Consider the following 15006-nt stretch of genomic DNA (forward strand, 5'->3'; position numbering starts at 1 on the left):
AGATGATTGCGAGCCACCACGTGGTTGCAGGGAATTGAACTCAGGACCTCTGCAAGAGCAGCCAGTGCTCTTAACTGCTGAGCCATCTCTCCAGCCCAAATTTTGCTTTTCGTTGTCAGTAAAAGCAACTTTTCATTTTACATATTAATAATTGGCCTTTGAAATCTGAGTTATTAAGATATTCAGAAGCTGGGCAGTGGTGGCCCATGCCTTTAATTCCAGCACTTGGGAGGCAGAGGCAGGCGGATTTCTGAGTTCGAGTTTATGCTGCAACTAAATTTCAGCTTTCCGTTTTGTCTGCTCATGTTTTTGTATGTACTTCTTAGTCATCAATTCAGATTTTGAAAATACTTACTTGTGTAACCAAACTATAAATTAGTTGTGACAAGGAACTATAAATTAGTTGTGACTTTTTGAGAAAGAGCTCTTGATATATACCCCCTGTTAACTGTATATGGTTAGTTTCAACTGTCATCTTGTCGAAATGTCGCATCACCTGGGAGATGAACCTCTGAGCGTGTTTGTGAAGTACCACATGGGTAGTGGGAAATCAGACGAGTCCTCTGAGAAAGCTGCCAAAGCTCTTAACCATGGAGCTCTCTCCAGCCTAGTTATATTAGTTGAGGTGAACCCACACACTGCTGGCACCTTCCCCAGGAAACGGGTATCTGCTGTTGATGGTGGATGTAATGTCTCTCAAGCTTTAGCCCTCAAGCCTCTGCCGAGGTGACTTTCTTGAGAAGATGAACTATGACCTAGAGTTGTGAGCCAAATAACCCTTTCTCCTTTAAATTGCTTTTTGTCAGGTTCTTAGCAACAAGGTGATGGCTGTTTTTGATGTTAGGGTGTGTTTGTTGAATGCAGCAGAGGGATGAATCATGTTTACACATCTGTTTTGGTTTGTCTGTGTCTTTTTTTTTTTTTTTTTTTTTTTGGAGAATTGAGAGCATCAAGGCTGAGATATCAGTTATCAGTGAGAAGTGATTTGGTGGTGATGGTGTGTTCTTGAAGTGTGAGTTTCCCTTTTTTGTTTGGGGTTATTTATTCTGTGTTTTTTTTTTTTTTTTTTTTTTTTTTTTGGAGGGAGTGTGGTTAAGCTCTTTCAATTGTAAATTTACTTCTAGCACCTTTTGTAAGGCCAGATACTGCTTAAATTTGGTTTTATCATGTGATGCCTTTTTCTTCATCTCTCTGAAAGTTTTGCTGGGTAGAGCATTCTGGGTTGGCATTTGTAGTCTTTTAGAGTCTGTAGAACATCTATCTGTCCAGGCCCTTCTAGATTTTAGAGTCTCCATTGAGATGTCAGGTTTGCCTTTTTATATTTTACTTGGTCTTTTTCTTGCAGCTTTTACTATTTTTTTTTTCCCTTAATTTTAGGAATTTCTTTTCTGGTCCAATCTAAGTGTGTTCCGTTTGCTTCTTATACTTTGATATGTAGCTCCTTTGGGTTAGGGGAATTTTCTTATTTGATTTTTCTGAAAATATTTTCTCTGCTTTTGATCTGGTTTTCTTCCTGTGTTCCTACTGTTTTTTTGATTTGGTCTTTTTGTAGTGTTCCATATATCTTGGACATTTTGTGTCTAGCTTTCTATTTTCAGTTCTTAAACTGTTTTAGTCATTTCTTTTCACTGTTTGTGCTTTTACTTTTTTTTTTTTTAAGGGATTTATTCTTTTCCTCTGTCAGGACCTCTGTCATATTCATAAAGGCTGTTTTAAGGTATTTGATGTGCTTCAGCCGTTGGACTGCTCAGGGCCTGCTGTGGTGGGGTTGCTGGGCCCTAGTGGAGACCTACTGTCCTGGCTGTTACTGGTTGTGCTTCTATCCTGGCATCTGGGCATCAGGTTTGGGAAGATTGTAATTCTAGGTACTGATATCTGGACTTTGTTAGTTGGGTCCTTTGTTCTTTGGTTTCTGTTTCTAGCTCTCTCTAGTTCTTAGGAGAATGTGTAGACTGTATGTTTCCTGATATTTTTATGGGATCCTGCTAGGTGGATGGTCACTATGGCCACTAGAGGGTTCCAGGTAAAATGTGTTTCTAGATGTAGGAGGGTGACAGGAATGGGAAACAACTAGGAGGTGGAGAGGAAGGTTGAGGGGGTCTCAGGAGGGAGACAAGCAGGGCGTGTTTCATCATGGTCTGCTTAGTCCTCGGGAATGAGCACAGAGAGTGAGGACAGGCCTGCTGCAGGGTTGGGCTGAGGATGGGGACTGGATGTGGAGAATGGGATGAGTGGTGAGGATTTGAGTTAGCCTATTCTTAGAGCCTGCAGGTCCCAGGAAGAAACTGCTGGGGTTCAGGGCTGGGAGACAGCCGTGAGGAGGATGAAGGAAGTTTGGAGGAGATCTGTGTGACCCACTGGACATGGGCTTGGAATGGGCTCTAGTAGGGAAGATGCGGAGGTGGTTTTCTGTAGAGCTAGAGATGAGACTGGAGGCCAGTGTGGCCTGTGGCTTCTCAAGGAGTTTCAGTCTGAATTCATTCTCATAGAATGATGCATTAAAGATTTGTTCACGTTGCCTAAATTAGTAGTTCCTTTTTATGATTGAATAGCATTTTATCATTGAAATAATCATTTTAGCCATTTACTAAGAACAATACCCTTATTAATATGAGCATTCATATACTGGTTTTGATGTGAACATAAATTTCAATCTGTTAAATAACTAGGAGATAAAATTATGTAGTTCTATAGTAAGCCAATGTTTAGGTTTTTTATTGCTAAAACTGTCTTCTAAAATGGCTACTTTTGTTTTTAAATGGTGTCTTAGTTGAATTTTGGAGCTCTTTGATGGTAATTCTTTCCTTTCTGTTCTTAAAATGCTGCCAGTAGTCAGTGGGGGCCAGTCTTCAGGTGTCTTTCTTACTCTGGCCCTGGGCTTTGCTCGTCCTCATCTGTGCTGCTACACTGAAGCCTTTGAGACAGTGACTTTCTTTCTGTCAGGAATTTTTGTCGCAGTATCAGACAGACCTTGCATTGACATGCATATTTGAAAATCTAGAGTGTATTTAGTGATAGCTGCCTTAACAATCCCTGCCTAGTAACTCCACCATTTCTCTAATTGCTGTATTTATTTTCACTTGTTATATTTAACTATGAGTTAAATAGTTTTTGGTAAGTGCTCTATGCCTGCTAGTCTTGTTGGCTTGCTCATGTCCTGTTGGACTGCTCGAGGACGCAGGGATGCTCCTTAGACTCAGGCTAATCGTTTTTGAGTGTCTCTAGAGTGTTTTTCTAAAACTTACCTAATTTGATAGTTGAGACTTGCCTTTACATTCTGAACTTGAAACCTTATGAGCTTCTAGGATTGTTCCCACTGTTCACGTTTTCTGAAGACTTTTGTCTGGACTGAGGCTTTTCATATGTAGATACAAACCATCACTCAGCTTAAATCCATTAAATTCCTATTAAAGGAATTCTCTGTTCAGACCCTTGGGTTCTTTATTACACTTGGTCTATAATACCCTGCAGATTCTAGTTGTCTGTTTCCTATGTCTAATTAGGAACCTGTGTGGCCTCTTAAGAACCTCGAGCTCTGATGGGCCTCCACTCTGCCCTTCCTACATGCTCTTGGAGCACTGACAGAGCTCAGTTCATTGGTTCTGTTCTCTTCATATCCTGAAATGACGACTGGTGCTTGCACATCAGAATGGCTGTTTTATATATTTTTGTCTGGTTTAAAGTAGGTAAATAGAGCTAGGCTTTTTGTTTTTGTTTTCTTTCATGGAAGAAATCTCTGCTTAATAGAGAATTTCTCTGTAGTTTGGCAAACACATAACTTTTATGACTTAACTATTTGTAGGACTTTGTGGGAAAACAATACATGCACCTGCTTTAGGAGCAGTGACCTTCCTGCTCCTGGTTGTCCCTTTTCACAGACAGTCTTAGGTACGTATATGTAATGTGTATTGTGGGTCATTTCATTCCCCAGATGTCAGTTATCACCATAGTGCATTATTTAGGACAACATAGAGTGAAGATAGTGGTGACAAATGTTCCTTTTTCATACTTGCTAAGAATATTATTAAAGTATTACTTAGCACATACAGTTTTATTTCTAATTGTCCTTTTTTGTATAATTAAGATGTGCTGTTAAAGATGTGTAAGCACAAAAGTATTAAAAGTTACCTTGCTTAATTTTAGATTTTAAATGTATCTTTTGATAAAATTTGCACAATATGAAATTATACTACTGTATGGGATTTTACCCAAACAAATATTTTTAAGGAGAAAAGCATTCTTATTTTATAAATAGTGACTCATCTTTTAGATTGTTGTCTGCTGGATTCACTTAACATTAAAGTAAGATAGGTCCTATCTTAAAATTTTAATACTATTATACACTAACATTACAAACAAGATTTCTAGTTAGGAGCTATATAATGAAAAAATCGTGACAGCCACGCCAGATGTGTTACACTATTGTTATGGGACATCCATTTCACTTCATGATTTTTTCTTTAAAATACCCTGATTCCTGACTCAAGAAGATAAGTCTGTGGTAGATTATTGTCCAGCATTTGCAAGGCTGTGTTCACTGTTAAACTCAGCATAAATTAAATAATAAACACAGTTTAAATGGTAACTATATATATAGTAGTAAATATACTAATGGTTAAGTAAATTCTTATTTTTGAGACACATTTTATTCCAAATGTGCATAAAATTTTTTAATGTGCACTTACAGTTTTCCTCTAGAGTTGGACATTCTGAACTATTTCAGTCCAACACGTACCATGCATGGTTCAACTGAGTTTAACATGGTTAAACATCATCACTTGATAATTTTATTACATGGATTCTTTGTAAAACTTTGTCAATGATGTTAGTGAACAAGCCAGCTCAGTCAGTCAACAGGTTCTCTCTGGTTAATCCAGGTAAGGATTAAAAAGAAAAAAAGACAGATGACATTGTAGCATGACCCCAGCCAGTTCTGAGGCTGAGGTGAGTCTGCCTGAAGCCTAGTTCTTTGTTCTACCCACTGTCAGATTGCTGCCTGAGCTTCCTTCCCTGTCCTGTTCCAATGTCAGAGTGCTGCCAGGCGGCCCCCAAAGCTCTCTGCGGGTTAGTTTTTCATTTAAAAATTCTCTTATTGGATTGTGTCAATGTATATATATTTGTAAACCTTCATATTTGTCCTTTTTAGTAACACTAGTGTGAAATTTTTGTTGTCTTTTAAATTGCTGGCCTTATTGGTTACCAGTACTTAACTGCTTTTGCAGAGGACTTAAAAATTTAAAGAGTTTGTGTATGGGGTTAATATATGTGTGTAATATATTTAGTGTGTGGGTGTGGAAGGTGTCCTTAGGAGCCACATGAAGTTTCCTTAATTAGAGTTGTTGTCACTGAATCTGAAGGTCATTGATTGGGCTGTGCTGGTTGGCAGGTCAGTGAACTTCAGGAATCTGCTTGTCTGCCCCTCTTTCATCCAAGGCTCCTGTCCTGCATGGGTTCTAGGGATGGAAATAGGTCCTGAGGAGTACAAGGCAGGCCCCTTCTCTACTGAGCCATCTCCATAGTCCTTACCTACCAATGGATTATAAATTATAATATGATAGTAAATATATTTTTTAAAAATTGAATGCAAAATTATAATGTGTAGCAACATTATTTAGTAGCTATATATACTGCTTTTCTAAGAGTAAATGTTTTATACTTTTAAGGCTATTTGTACTAAAATGGTAGCTTGGTTGCCCAGCATTTGCAAGGCTGTGTTCATTGTTAAACATAGCATAAATAATAAACACAAACAGTTTAAATGATGGATATATATACATCTTATATATTCTTTGTAGAACTACCTCTTTTGTTTTTTTTTTTTGTTTGTTTGTTTGTTTGTTTGTTTTTTTGATTTGGTCCCCCCCCCCCCCCCCACAGGGTTTCTCTGTATAGTCCTGGCTGTCCTGGAACTCACTCTGTAGACCAGGCTGGCCTCGAACTCAGAAATCCTCCTGCCTCTGCCTCCTAGAGTGCTGGGATTACAGGTGTGTTCCACCACTGCCCGGCAGAACTACCTTTTTTTAAAACGATTTATTTTATGTATATGAGTACACTGTAGCTGTCTTCAGATACACCGGAAGAGGGAATTGGATCCCATTACAGATGGTTGTGAGCCACTATGTGGTTGCTGGGAATCAAACTCAGGACCTCTGGAAGAGCAGTCAGTGCTCTTAACCGTTGAGCCATCTCTCCAGCCCTCAGTTTCTTTTTCTTTTTTTTCTTTTCTTTTCTTTTGGTTTTTTTTGGGGTTTTGGTTTTTTTTTTTTTTTTTTTTTTGGTTTTTTGGTATTTTGGTTTTGGTTTTGGTTTTGGTTTTTTCGAGACAGGGTTTCTCTGTGTAGCTCTGGCTATCCTGGAACTCACTCTGTAGACCAGGCTGGCCTTAAACTCAGAAATCCGCCTACCTCTGCCTCCCAGAGTGCTGGGATTACAGGTGTGCGTCACCACCACCAGGCCAGTTTCAATTTTTTAACCTGACATATACAGTTCATATTTATTTTGTGCGTGTTTATCCAGGTTCAAAAATGAGCATCATTGCAACCCCCCTCCCCCAATGCCAAAAAGTGAATCCTATTGTAATGTGCATGATATTGGGTTGATGAGAAGCAGGTACTTGTTCTTTGTTGCAGTTATGCGGATAGGACACTGAATTGGGTTTTTAATCTAATAGTTTAAAAAATACCATGTATTTCCATCTTACAGCGTAGAAATAAGCTTCTAGAGCGACATGAATCAATATATAAATAGCTTACACTCCTAGTATCTTAGTATAGGTGGTAGGGTGGTACATGTAGTTAAATGACTGAATCTCAATTAATTGGTCATTTGGAGAATATCCAGAGAACATTTAAGACAAACAAAAATGTTTGGGGTAAAGGGGTGGTTTGTTGTTGTTGTTGTTGCTTTCCTGTTATTTTTGTGTTTGTTTGCTTATGTTTCTTCCTGTTGTGTAATGTCTAGTATTGTAACAGAGCAGTGGAAGCGGGTATGAACGGACAGTTTTCATATGAGATAATCTCTGCCTCAAAGCCTAGTGCTAGTTGCCTGCTCTCAATACCTGGGGGAGGATGGGACAGTCTAAGGCAGTTGCTTTTGGGGTTTGTTCTCTTTGTATTTTGTGTGCTATGTTGAATATTTTTGTTAATGTTATGTATATTTACATGTTAGTAATTTTGATGGCTTTTGGATAATTCCACTCTAGAGGGAGAACTGGTGGGCGGTCCTTCCTGTGACACGACCCTTGAGTGACAGTTCTATTTGATTGCCTCCAGTACTGTGAGGAAAGGACACGACTCTATGGTGAGGACTGATGGACATACATTATCTGAGAAAAGAAACTACCAGGTAAGATCTTTCCCCTCCCTTTTCTCCATTTGTTATAAGTGTATTGAACTGTTTTAATGTAATATAGAATTGGAACTAATAGATTACAGTGAATACAACCTCCTGAAAATTTGTGGTATAAGTTAAATTAATGGAATTGACAGCTTGAAATAATTGTGAATGTTGTACAAAAATGATATGTGTTTATAATTATATTTTTAGCATCAGAACAATTTTCTGACATATATGCCAAAATTTTGGATTATCTGATATATAATATATGATTTTTGGCTGGATTCAAAGTTCATAAAGTATTTTATGCATATTCCTGAAAGAATGAAATATAAGTTTGGGGTTATATTTTGTATAATAGAGTGTTAGAGAAATGTGGATAGCATTGTATAGGCTATAGAAGAAATATAGATGAAATCTAGGAATATATGATGACCCAGATACTGTTTAATTTTGTCACTAATATGCTGTACTTACAACATCAGAATCCTTTTTCATTCCTTATTTAACACTATCCATTCTTAATATAATTATGTAGGGATGCTCAAAAGTAATGGAAGTGTAACATTACTATATCTTCCTGAGCTTTCCAAAGAAGGTAGTGTTATTAAAGTGATTTAAAAAAAAAAAAAAAAACCAGAACAGATAGTTTGAAGTTAAGTTTTAAATGGAAAGTTACTTCATTTCATTTGATGGTGAATGCAGTATGAAATTGTGAAGTAATATTAAATACTGAGTAAGTTCATATAGGAATGAGTTGTTAGACTTCCTGTGTAGACATGGTTCTAGCCCGTTGCTCCCTCTCACCTCAGGAGTTTGTCCTTTGAGACTAAGACAGCTAATGTGACACACCACCTTTGGCCAGCTACTCACACACTCGACATTTGGTGGAGTGCAGTTAATTCTTTCTTTACGTGCACTGAGGAGGCAGAACACAGTGGAGAGAACTGAAAGTGAGTTTCATTCTGTGTCAGCAAAGAGCCTTTGGCTATAAGACTTGGGTTCTGTCTTGGAGCACAGTCCCCAGTAGAAGATGCTTCTGTATCCGACCTTCCTAGAGCTTTTGCCTAACTTGATGGGTGAAGTTTCTGGCCAGATCGTTATTATTTTAATAAGCCAGAGTAAGCTGGGATTATGTTGAATCAGTTCTCCCTATAACTCCTCTCTGATTTGTCCTCAGACTGGACTAGCCTCTGCTAATTACTATTTGTGCTTGCTGTATAGCTCTTCTTACCTCAGAATCACCGCCAACAGCTTGTACTTGTAAGACTTTGGTTACACTTTTTGGGCTTTTATTAGGTTTTGATAACCACTGCGAGAATGTTGTGATTATGGGTTGTGTGGCTCACAAACATTTGCAGAGTTGGTGTAGAACTTTCGTTTGACTTATACTTTGTAGCTAATGTGTGTCAAGGAACAATATTCATATACTCTTCTAGGATTTATACTTATGAAAGGAGTTATATTTTGCCAAAAAAGAGTTCCTTATTTCTGCTTATACTGCTATAAAAGTGCTTTATTCTAGTCTCATTATGCAAATAATACAAGTTTTTGAGCTTGCATGAAGATGCTTTCTTGATTAGACTTTTGCTGGCTGAAAATATTTTTTCATTTGCCTTTTACTGTTAAATAGTGGGTGTCCAGTGTATATTGACACGTCTTTGGAAATAGGTCTGGGTTGAAAAATTATTTCATTTTTGAATCTTCTAAAAACATATGCATAGAAGACTGGTTTCATATGTAGCATTGAGATAAATTTATTGAGGGTGTGTGGGTTAGACGTATAATGTTGAATCACCAAAGTAAACAATGTATGTTTTAGGAGCTCCTCGTTGCTTGTATGTTCTAAGATGAAACTAATTTGGAGTTTATAAATTTTTACTTCATAAGAATTTTGTAGCCGGGCGGTGGTGGCGCACGCCTGTAATCCCAGCACTCTGGGAGGCAGAGGCAGGCAGATTTGTGAGTTCCAGGACAGCCAGGGTTATACAGAGAAACCCTATCTCAAAAAAACAAACAAACAAAAAAAAGATTTTCATTCTTTCATTGATAAAGTAGACAATCTGTGTCTATATAATTTCATTTATTTGAAAGCTTTTGGTTTTGGAATTTGTTTCTTTAAGCATCCTGATAATTGCCTAATATTTGAGATTAACAAAAAAAATTTCTCCAGTTTTCATTTCCATCTACTCCTTATAGACTTTCAGTTACACAGGAGTTGAAATACTGATTTTGTAGTAGTACTAACTGTATGATTTGTTTGTCAATAAGCTGAATTAGGTATTTGAATATAGTAAATGAAATTTGTTTGCACAAGTAAATTAGTTTAGGAAAGCAGTCCTTTTAAAAAGGCTTATCAAGCTTTTTATAAAAAAGTGGACATTATGTCAGTTTTAATTTTTTTTCTATATTCTTATAATTTATACTAATTTTGCCACAGTTATGAGCACACATAAATTTAGATCATCTTAATTACCACTGTGGTTTATCAATGGCTTTCTCTAATACTCAAGCTTTTAAAATGGCACCTGCTTGACTTTTCTTGGTTGTGTTCCTCCACATGAATTTTATGTGTATTTATGCCCTCAGTACCTCTTCGTTAACTGCTTTCGCTGGGTTTGACTATTTAGTAGTTAAAAGCTGCCTTAATGCTCCGTGTGCCTTGTACCCAAAGCTTTTAATAATTGGGATCTCTTAAGGAATGGTATCCTTTCGTCATGGCTCAATAATTTGATTTCCATTTTTCCAGAAGCTTCCCTGTAACTGACTCAGGCCTTTTTTCTATTGCTTTCAAGTCCTGTATACTTAGAGATTAGTGTTGGCCTTAACACTGAACAGCCATCTATTTTCTTTCAATTTCCTGTATACTTACACTGCTTGTTCCATAGACAGGAGCTACAAACGGCAACTTAAACTCATTTAAGTTAAATATTACATTTTTAGTTTGCCAACCATGCAAGCCACATTTTAAATGCTTAGTGTATACTTCTGCTAGTGGCTACAGCACTGACCAGTGCACATCAGACTGTTCCTATCATTAGATAGAACTGCAAGATGGTGCCTCTGTGCAGATGTCGTCAGCCTGTTGCAGACCATAGCCTCATTTGCTGATTTTGGCACCACCAGTATCTAACGTGGGTCCCTGTTATACGGGTAGATGTTCAGTGAACATTGTTTGAATAAAATTACAGTGAAAGACTGAGAGGAAGTAACAGGGAAGTGTGCTGGCTATCTACTAGTAGGATGTCCCAAGATTTTTACACTGAATGCAACCTTCTTTTCATTTAGCTTTTAGCAATAAAAATTTTTTCCTCATAAAAATGTTGAAGAAAAACACTAAGTCCAGTATGAATGTTCACTGCCTTAACATTTTTCCTAAGTGCTTTCCTAATGAGTAACAGTGCAAATGCGGTTTGCTGGGTTTTCTTTTGTTTTTTCTTAACAAATATGTATTTTCAGCTTGTTATATTTATTGTGATATTGCAATATCTCATTTCTTGTTTTATTTTTCAGAAGTAATCATTAATTTGAGCTTGGCATTTCACTCCTTATAAGTATTTTTGAATATGTAGGTTTTGATATTTACAGGCACATCCTTCTTTATGGCAGTGTTTTGACAAGTTATCCCTTGCATTCCACTGTTTTGAGTAGGAAAAGCCAGCTTTTAGCTCACTTAACCTTCAGACACTTTCCCAAGGTAGTGTCATAAAGTACAAATTAATCTGATTAGTAAACACGTAAGTGGTTAGGAAGGAGTGTTTCTATTTGGTAAGTTTTAAGTATTACTGTATATAGACTAACATTTTTATACTGCAGTAAACTGTAAGTATAAGCCATGGAAGCACCCAGTTTCATTTTTATAAGTCAGTATGAAAAGTCTGTATGCAGGCCACAGCATCTTTGATTAGCTGATGTCTCAGTCATAGTTGTCGTAGTTAGCGTGGGACCTCCTTTGAGTACTTCTAATGTGTTTAGAAACACAAATATTTGTGCATTTTTGAATATGTCACATATTGATAAACAGTGAATATCAGAGGCTACTTAGTAGAAAAATCTGTAGGAAATTTTTTTAAACGAGTACTTAACAATAAATCTGGTGCCTAGAATAATAATAATAGAGGTAGTAGGCTCTAGTCCTTGTTGCTGTTCGGTATAGAATGAAGGTAAGTAAGAGGAAGCAGAGGGAAACTGAAACACACACAGAACTAAATCTAGTGAACTGCTTCACAGTATTCTCTTATTAGCTCTTAAAAATCTTGTTAACAAAGGGCCCTAAGCACTGTCCCTGGTCAGAGACACAAAGCAGTGCAGTGGGATAGTCTGCAAAGGGTGACTTTACGCTTGCCGCCTTTGCATCTGTTCAAGCTGCTGTGGGCTGCTGCAGAATGACAAAGAATGCCAGTAGTTCCGTTCCTGCCACGTCACAGGCACTGCTTCAGTCTCAGAAGTCATTTGGAATTTATAACCTAGATTGTAAAGTAAAGCTTGGTATTTGTTGGCTGCCTGTCCCCCTTTCCCATGTTTCCCTGGCTAACTAACAACGTCAGGTTAAATGGATTCCCAAGCTCCTCAGGGTGGCTTGCTGCTGAATCATGCTAGCCTTCCTTTGTGGTCCATGCAAACACCTTTTTACTTCTGAAATCATAAAATGACATCAAGGTGGTTTTCTTAAATTATTGTTATTACATTTGTTTAATACTTCATGCTTGTTGTATGCGTGCACACTCATAATACATGTGTGGTGTAGGTCAGGGGACAGCTTGCCAGTTGATTCTTTCATCTTCACATGCTCCTGGTTATTGAACACAGGCTCTGTGGCAAATGTCTTTACCCACTGAGCCATCTCGACTGCCCCACGACATTTGTTTTCTAGAAAACATGTTTACTTGTAATAAAATGAGTGTTGTGGCCCACCTTTAGTGTCTTGGTGTGTGTGTGTGTGTGTGTGTGTGTGTGTGTGTGTGTGTGTATGTATGTGGGTGTGTGTGTTTAATAGTTCCCCAGGACCAAAATATTTTGCTAAGTGGTTTAAATGGTATCAGATACTATTTTGTTTCTTAAGATTAAGATTAAAAGTATCAGGTGGCACACCTTGTATTCATTTTGTGACTATGGCTTCCTTTTGGGAATTTAGAACCTATCCTAGCCACCATATCCCATTAAAATGTTTTTAATCGGTGTGATGGCATCTTTGGGAGCCCCAGGATTAAAGTACATGAAAACAATCAAAATCCGCCCCTTATTCAATTTTTCTTTTTTGTAGTTAAAAAAAAAGTTGTTGACATGGAAGCAACTTGGTGTTGATCGGTTGTAGAGGCACACAGTGTCTAGCAGATGCTCACTGGTTAGTGTGAGTAGATAGTTTGACATCAGAATAGGTTTTTTTTTTTTTTCAAGTCTTTTACATAACTGTAAGAGATCCAGGGAAGGTTAATGTAAATGGTGCAGCCTAGCTCTGTTACCTAACATGAGAAGACTCTTAAGTGCTCCCTACCTTTAAAGACAGGGATCAAAATAGTGCAATATTGACCAAGCCAGCTCAGTCAACAGGTCTTCCAGTGCAGGAGTGAGGATTGAATAGAAAGAGACAATTAGACAGAACTGCAGCATGGCCTCAGTCAATTCTTGGACTGAAGGTGGGTTTATTTTTTTTCCAGTCCACTTTTTTACCATTTTAATTACATGCAGATATTATGGGAGAGTAGTACAATGAGGAATCAAGGAACAAGCAAGACAATAAACACAAGCCCCGTAATCACTCTGGTTTTCTAAGGATGATCTGGTTTTCTAAGGATGTCTAAGCCTGCTCCTTTGTCCTACCCTAATGTCAGATTCCTGCCAAGGAGCCCATTTCCTTGTATTTGGCCAATGTCAGACTCCTGCCAGGCAGCACAGCACCCCAATAAGGCTCTCTATACAATATTTAGACAACAGCTTAAGAAGAGAGGGTCTCAAAAATGAGAGAGAGAGCAGAGCCAGCAGTATCTCAGAAGACAAGCTGTGTATTTTTCAAACATTGAATGAAAATAATAAAAGAGAGACTTTATAAAGCTAGGGAAGTTATCTGATAAATCAATACTCCAAATTTCTTGAATAGTCAATTCCCAAGAGGTCTTTTAGGAGTATGTTTGAGAGTGTAACAGTTTCTAGTTCATCCACATGATTAGTATTTGTTGGACATTGGATGTCACAGTCCATTGAGCTAGTATTTGAGACGTTTCCCAATATTGAGAATAGACATACTTTCACATAGTCTTCTAAAGATTTTAAGTTCTCCCTTTCATGTATAACTTTAAATCTGTCTGAAATGACTGCTTGAGTTAGGAATCCAACATCTCCCCGGGGTCAGTTCCACTGTAACTAATTACTACCTGCCTTCTGTCTGTCAGAAGCAAGTGTTGTTTTTGGTTTACTCCGATAAGCTTGTGCATGCCTGTAAATGATGTTCTGTTTTCAAATTGTCATATTTGTGTTTAGTATTTATGTCATTAACCTTGGTTTCAGTCTTAACTTTGATAATTAACTCGGTGACACATTTTGAATACTTTTGAAGACTCCTCCAACTTAAGAAAAAAACCCAAGTTTACGAGTGGAATTGGTCTGACTCTGGGTGGGGGAGAGTGATCCTTTTACAATTTTCTTCCTATCTAGGAATTCTATATTTTTCTCAAATTCTTACTTTTTAAACATACTTTTAAATTCACTCATATTTACAGTTAATACTTTGATTTTTGGTTGTAAACGGTACATCAAAAGAGTATCGTATATGTATGTTACTGTTAAAATATCTAATTTTTTAAAATTAGGTTTTATGTCCATCACTGTTGTAAAACATTTTATTCTTAAAACTCATCAGTAGTTTTGTGTTTTCATAGAAGAGTCATTTGGAAATGATAGTTTCATTTTGTGACTAGCATTTCTAAATTGCCTAGTACTTCTGAACAATCCTTGAAAAGAAATTGTTGAGAAGTAATCTTTCTCTAGTTTGTTACTTACTTTAGGGGAAAGCTTTAGTTGGTTACCATTTTTAGGATGTTGGTGTGGTGTTTTATGTAGACATAGATTGATGTAGCAAAGAATTGTTGCAAGGATATTTCATTATTTTCCACTGCTTCCCACCCACCTGAGGTTATAAGTTCAAAATGTTTTGGAATTTCTGTATTTTTTTATTTCCCTTCCATGTTCAGCAGTCCATTAATTTTGGAAATGCTCGTGCTTATTAATTTTTACTGTTTTGCTCATGTGTTTCCATCCGAGAATGCTCCTGACATGAGGTTGAAACGCTAAGCGGGTAGTGGAGTGTGGTCTGGTGGGGACCACTTCCTGGTGTCATTAGAACTCAGCGTCCGCTGTTCTGATATACATGTTGTTTTCTGGCTCTGACTTACAGCTTACTTTTAAGGAAACACCTCGTCCTTGCATCTCTGTTCCATACTTTCATTATTGATTGCTTGAGGGGGTGTAATTTCGGTTTTCTGCTTTTCAGTATCCATAATTTAATACTTTGACTTCTTTTTCCTTCATTTTCTACCTTTTTGTGCATTCTTTTTCCTTTCCTAGTTTTTCTACCCCATTTCTTTCTCTTCACCCTTTTCATGTTTTGTTTGGGGTATCCTGTATCCTTTTCTTCTTACTTAAGTGCATTTCTAGTGGTAACGAATTATGTTAGGG

The 15006-nt window shown here is 37.4% G+C and overlaps 1 protein-coding gene across 5 annotated transcripts in view; it reads left to right on the forward strand.

Moving 5' to 3' along the window:
• Positions 1 to 15006, forward strand: part of Cnot2 (CCR4-NOT transcription complex subunit 2) — a 92551-nt gene that overhangs the window by 23706 nt on the left and 53839 nt on the right. For 2 of the 5 annotated variants that reach the window (XM_052165826.1, XM_052165827.1), the window contains one exon: positions 7202 to 7344. The exons of 1 other annotated variant lie outside the window; for it this stretch is intronic. In XM_052165826.1, coding sequence (XP_052021786.1) covers positions 7297 to 7344 — 48 coding nt within the window. In that variant the 5' untranslated portion in view covers positions 7202 to 7296. Of the gene's footprint in view, positions 1 to 7201; positions 7345 to 15006 lie in introns of those variants that run through there. 2 more of the 5 variants (XM_052165825.1, XM_052165828.1) reach the window with 1 other exon arrangement.

The sequence above is a fragment of the Apodemus sylvaticus genome, chromosome 20 (genome assembly GCF_947179515.1).
Source record: "Apodemus sylvaticus chromosome 20, mApoSyl1.1, whole genome shotgun sequence".
NCBI classification, from domain to species: Eukaryota; Metazoa; Chordata; class Mammalia; order Rodentia; family Muridae; genus Apodemus; species Apodemus sylvaticus.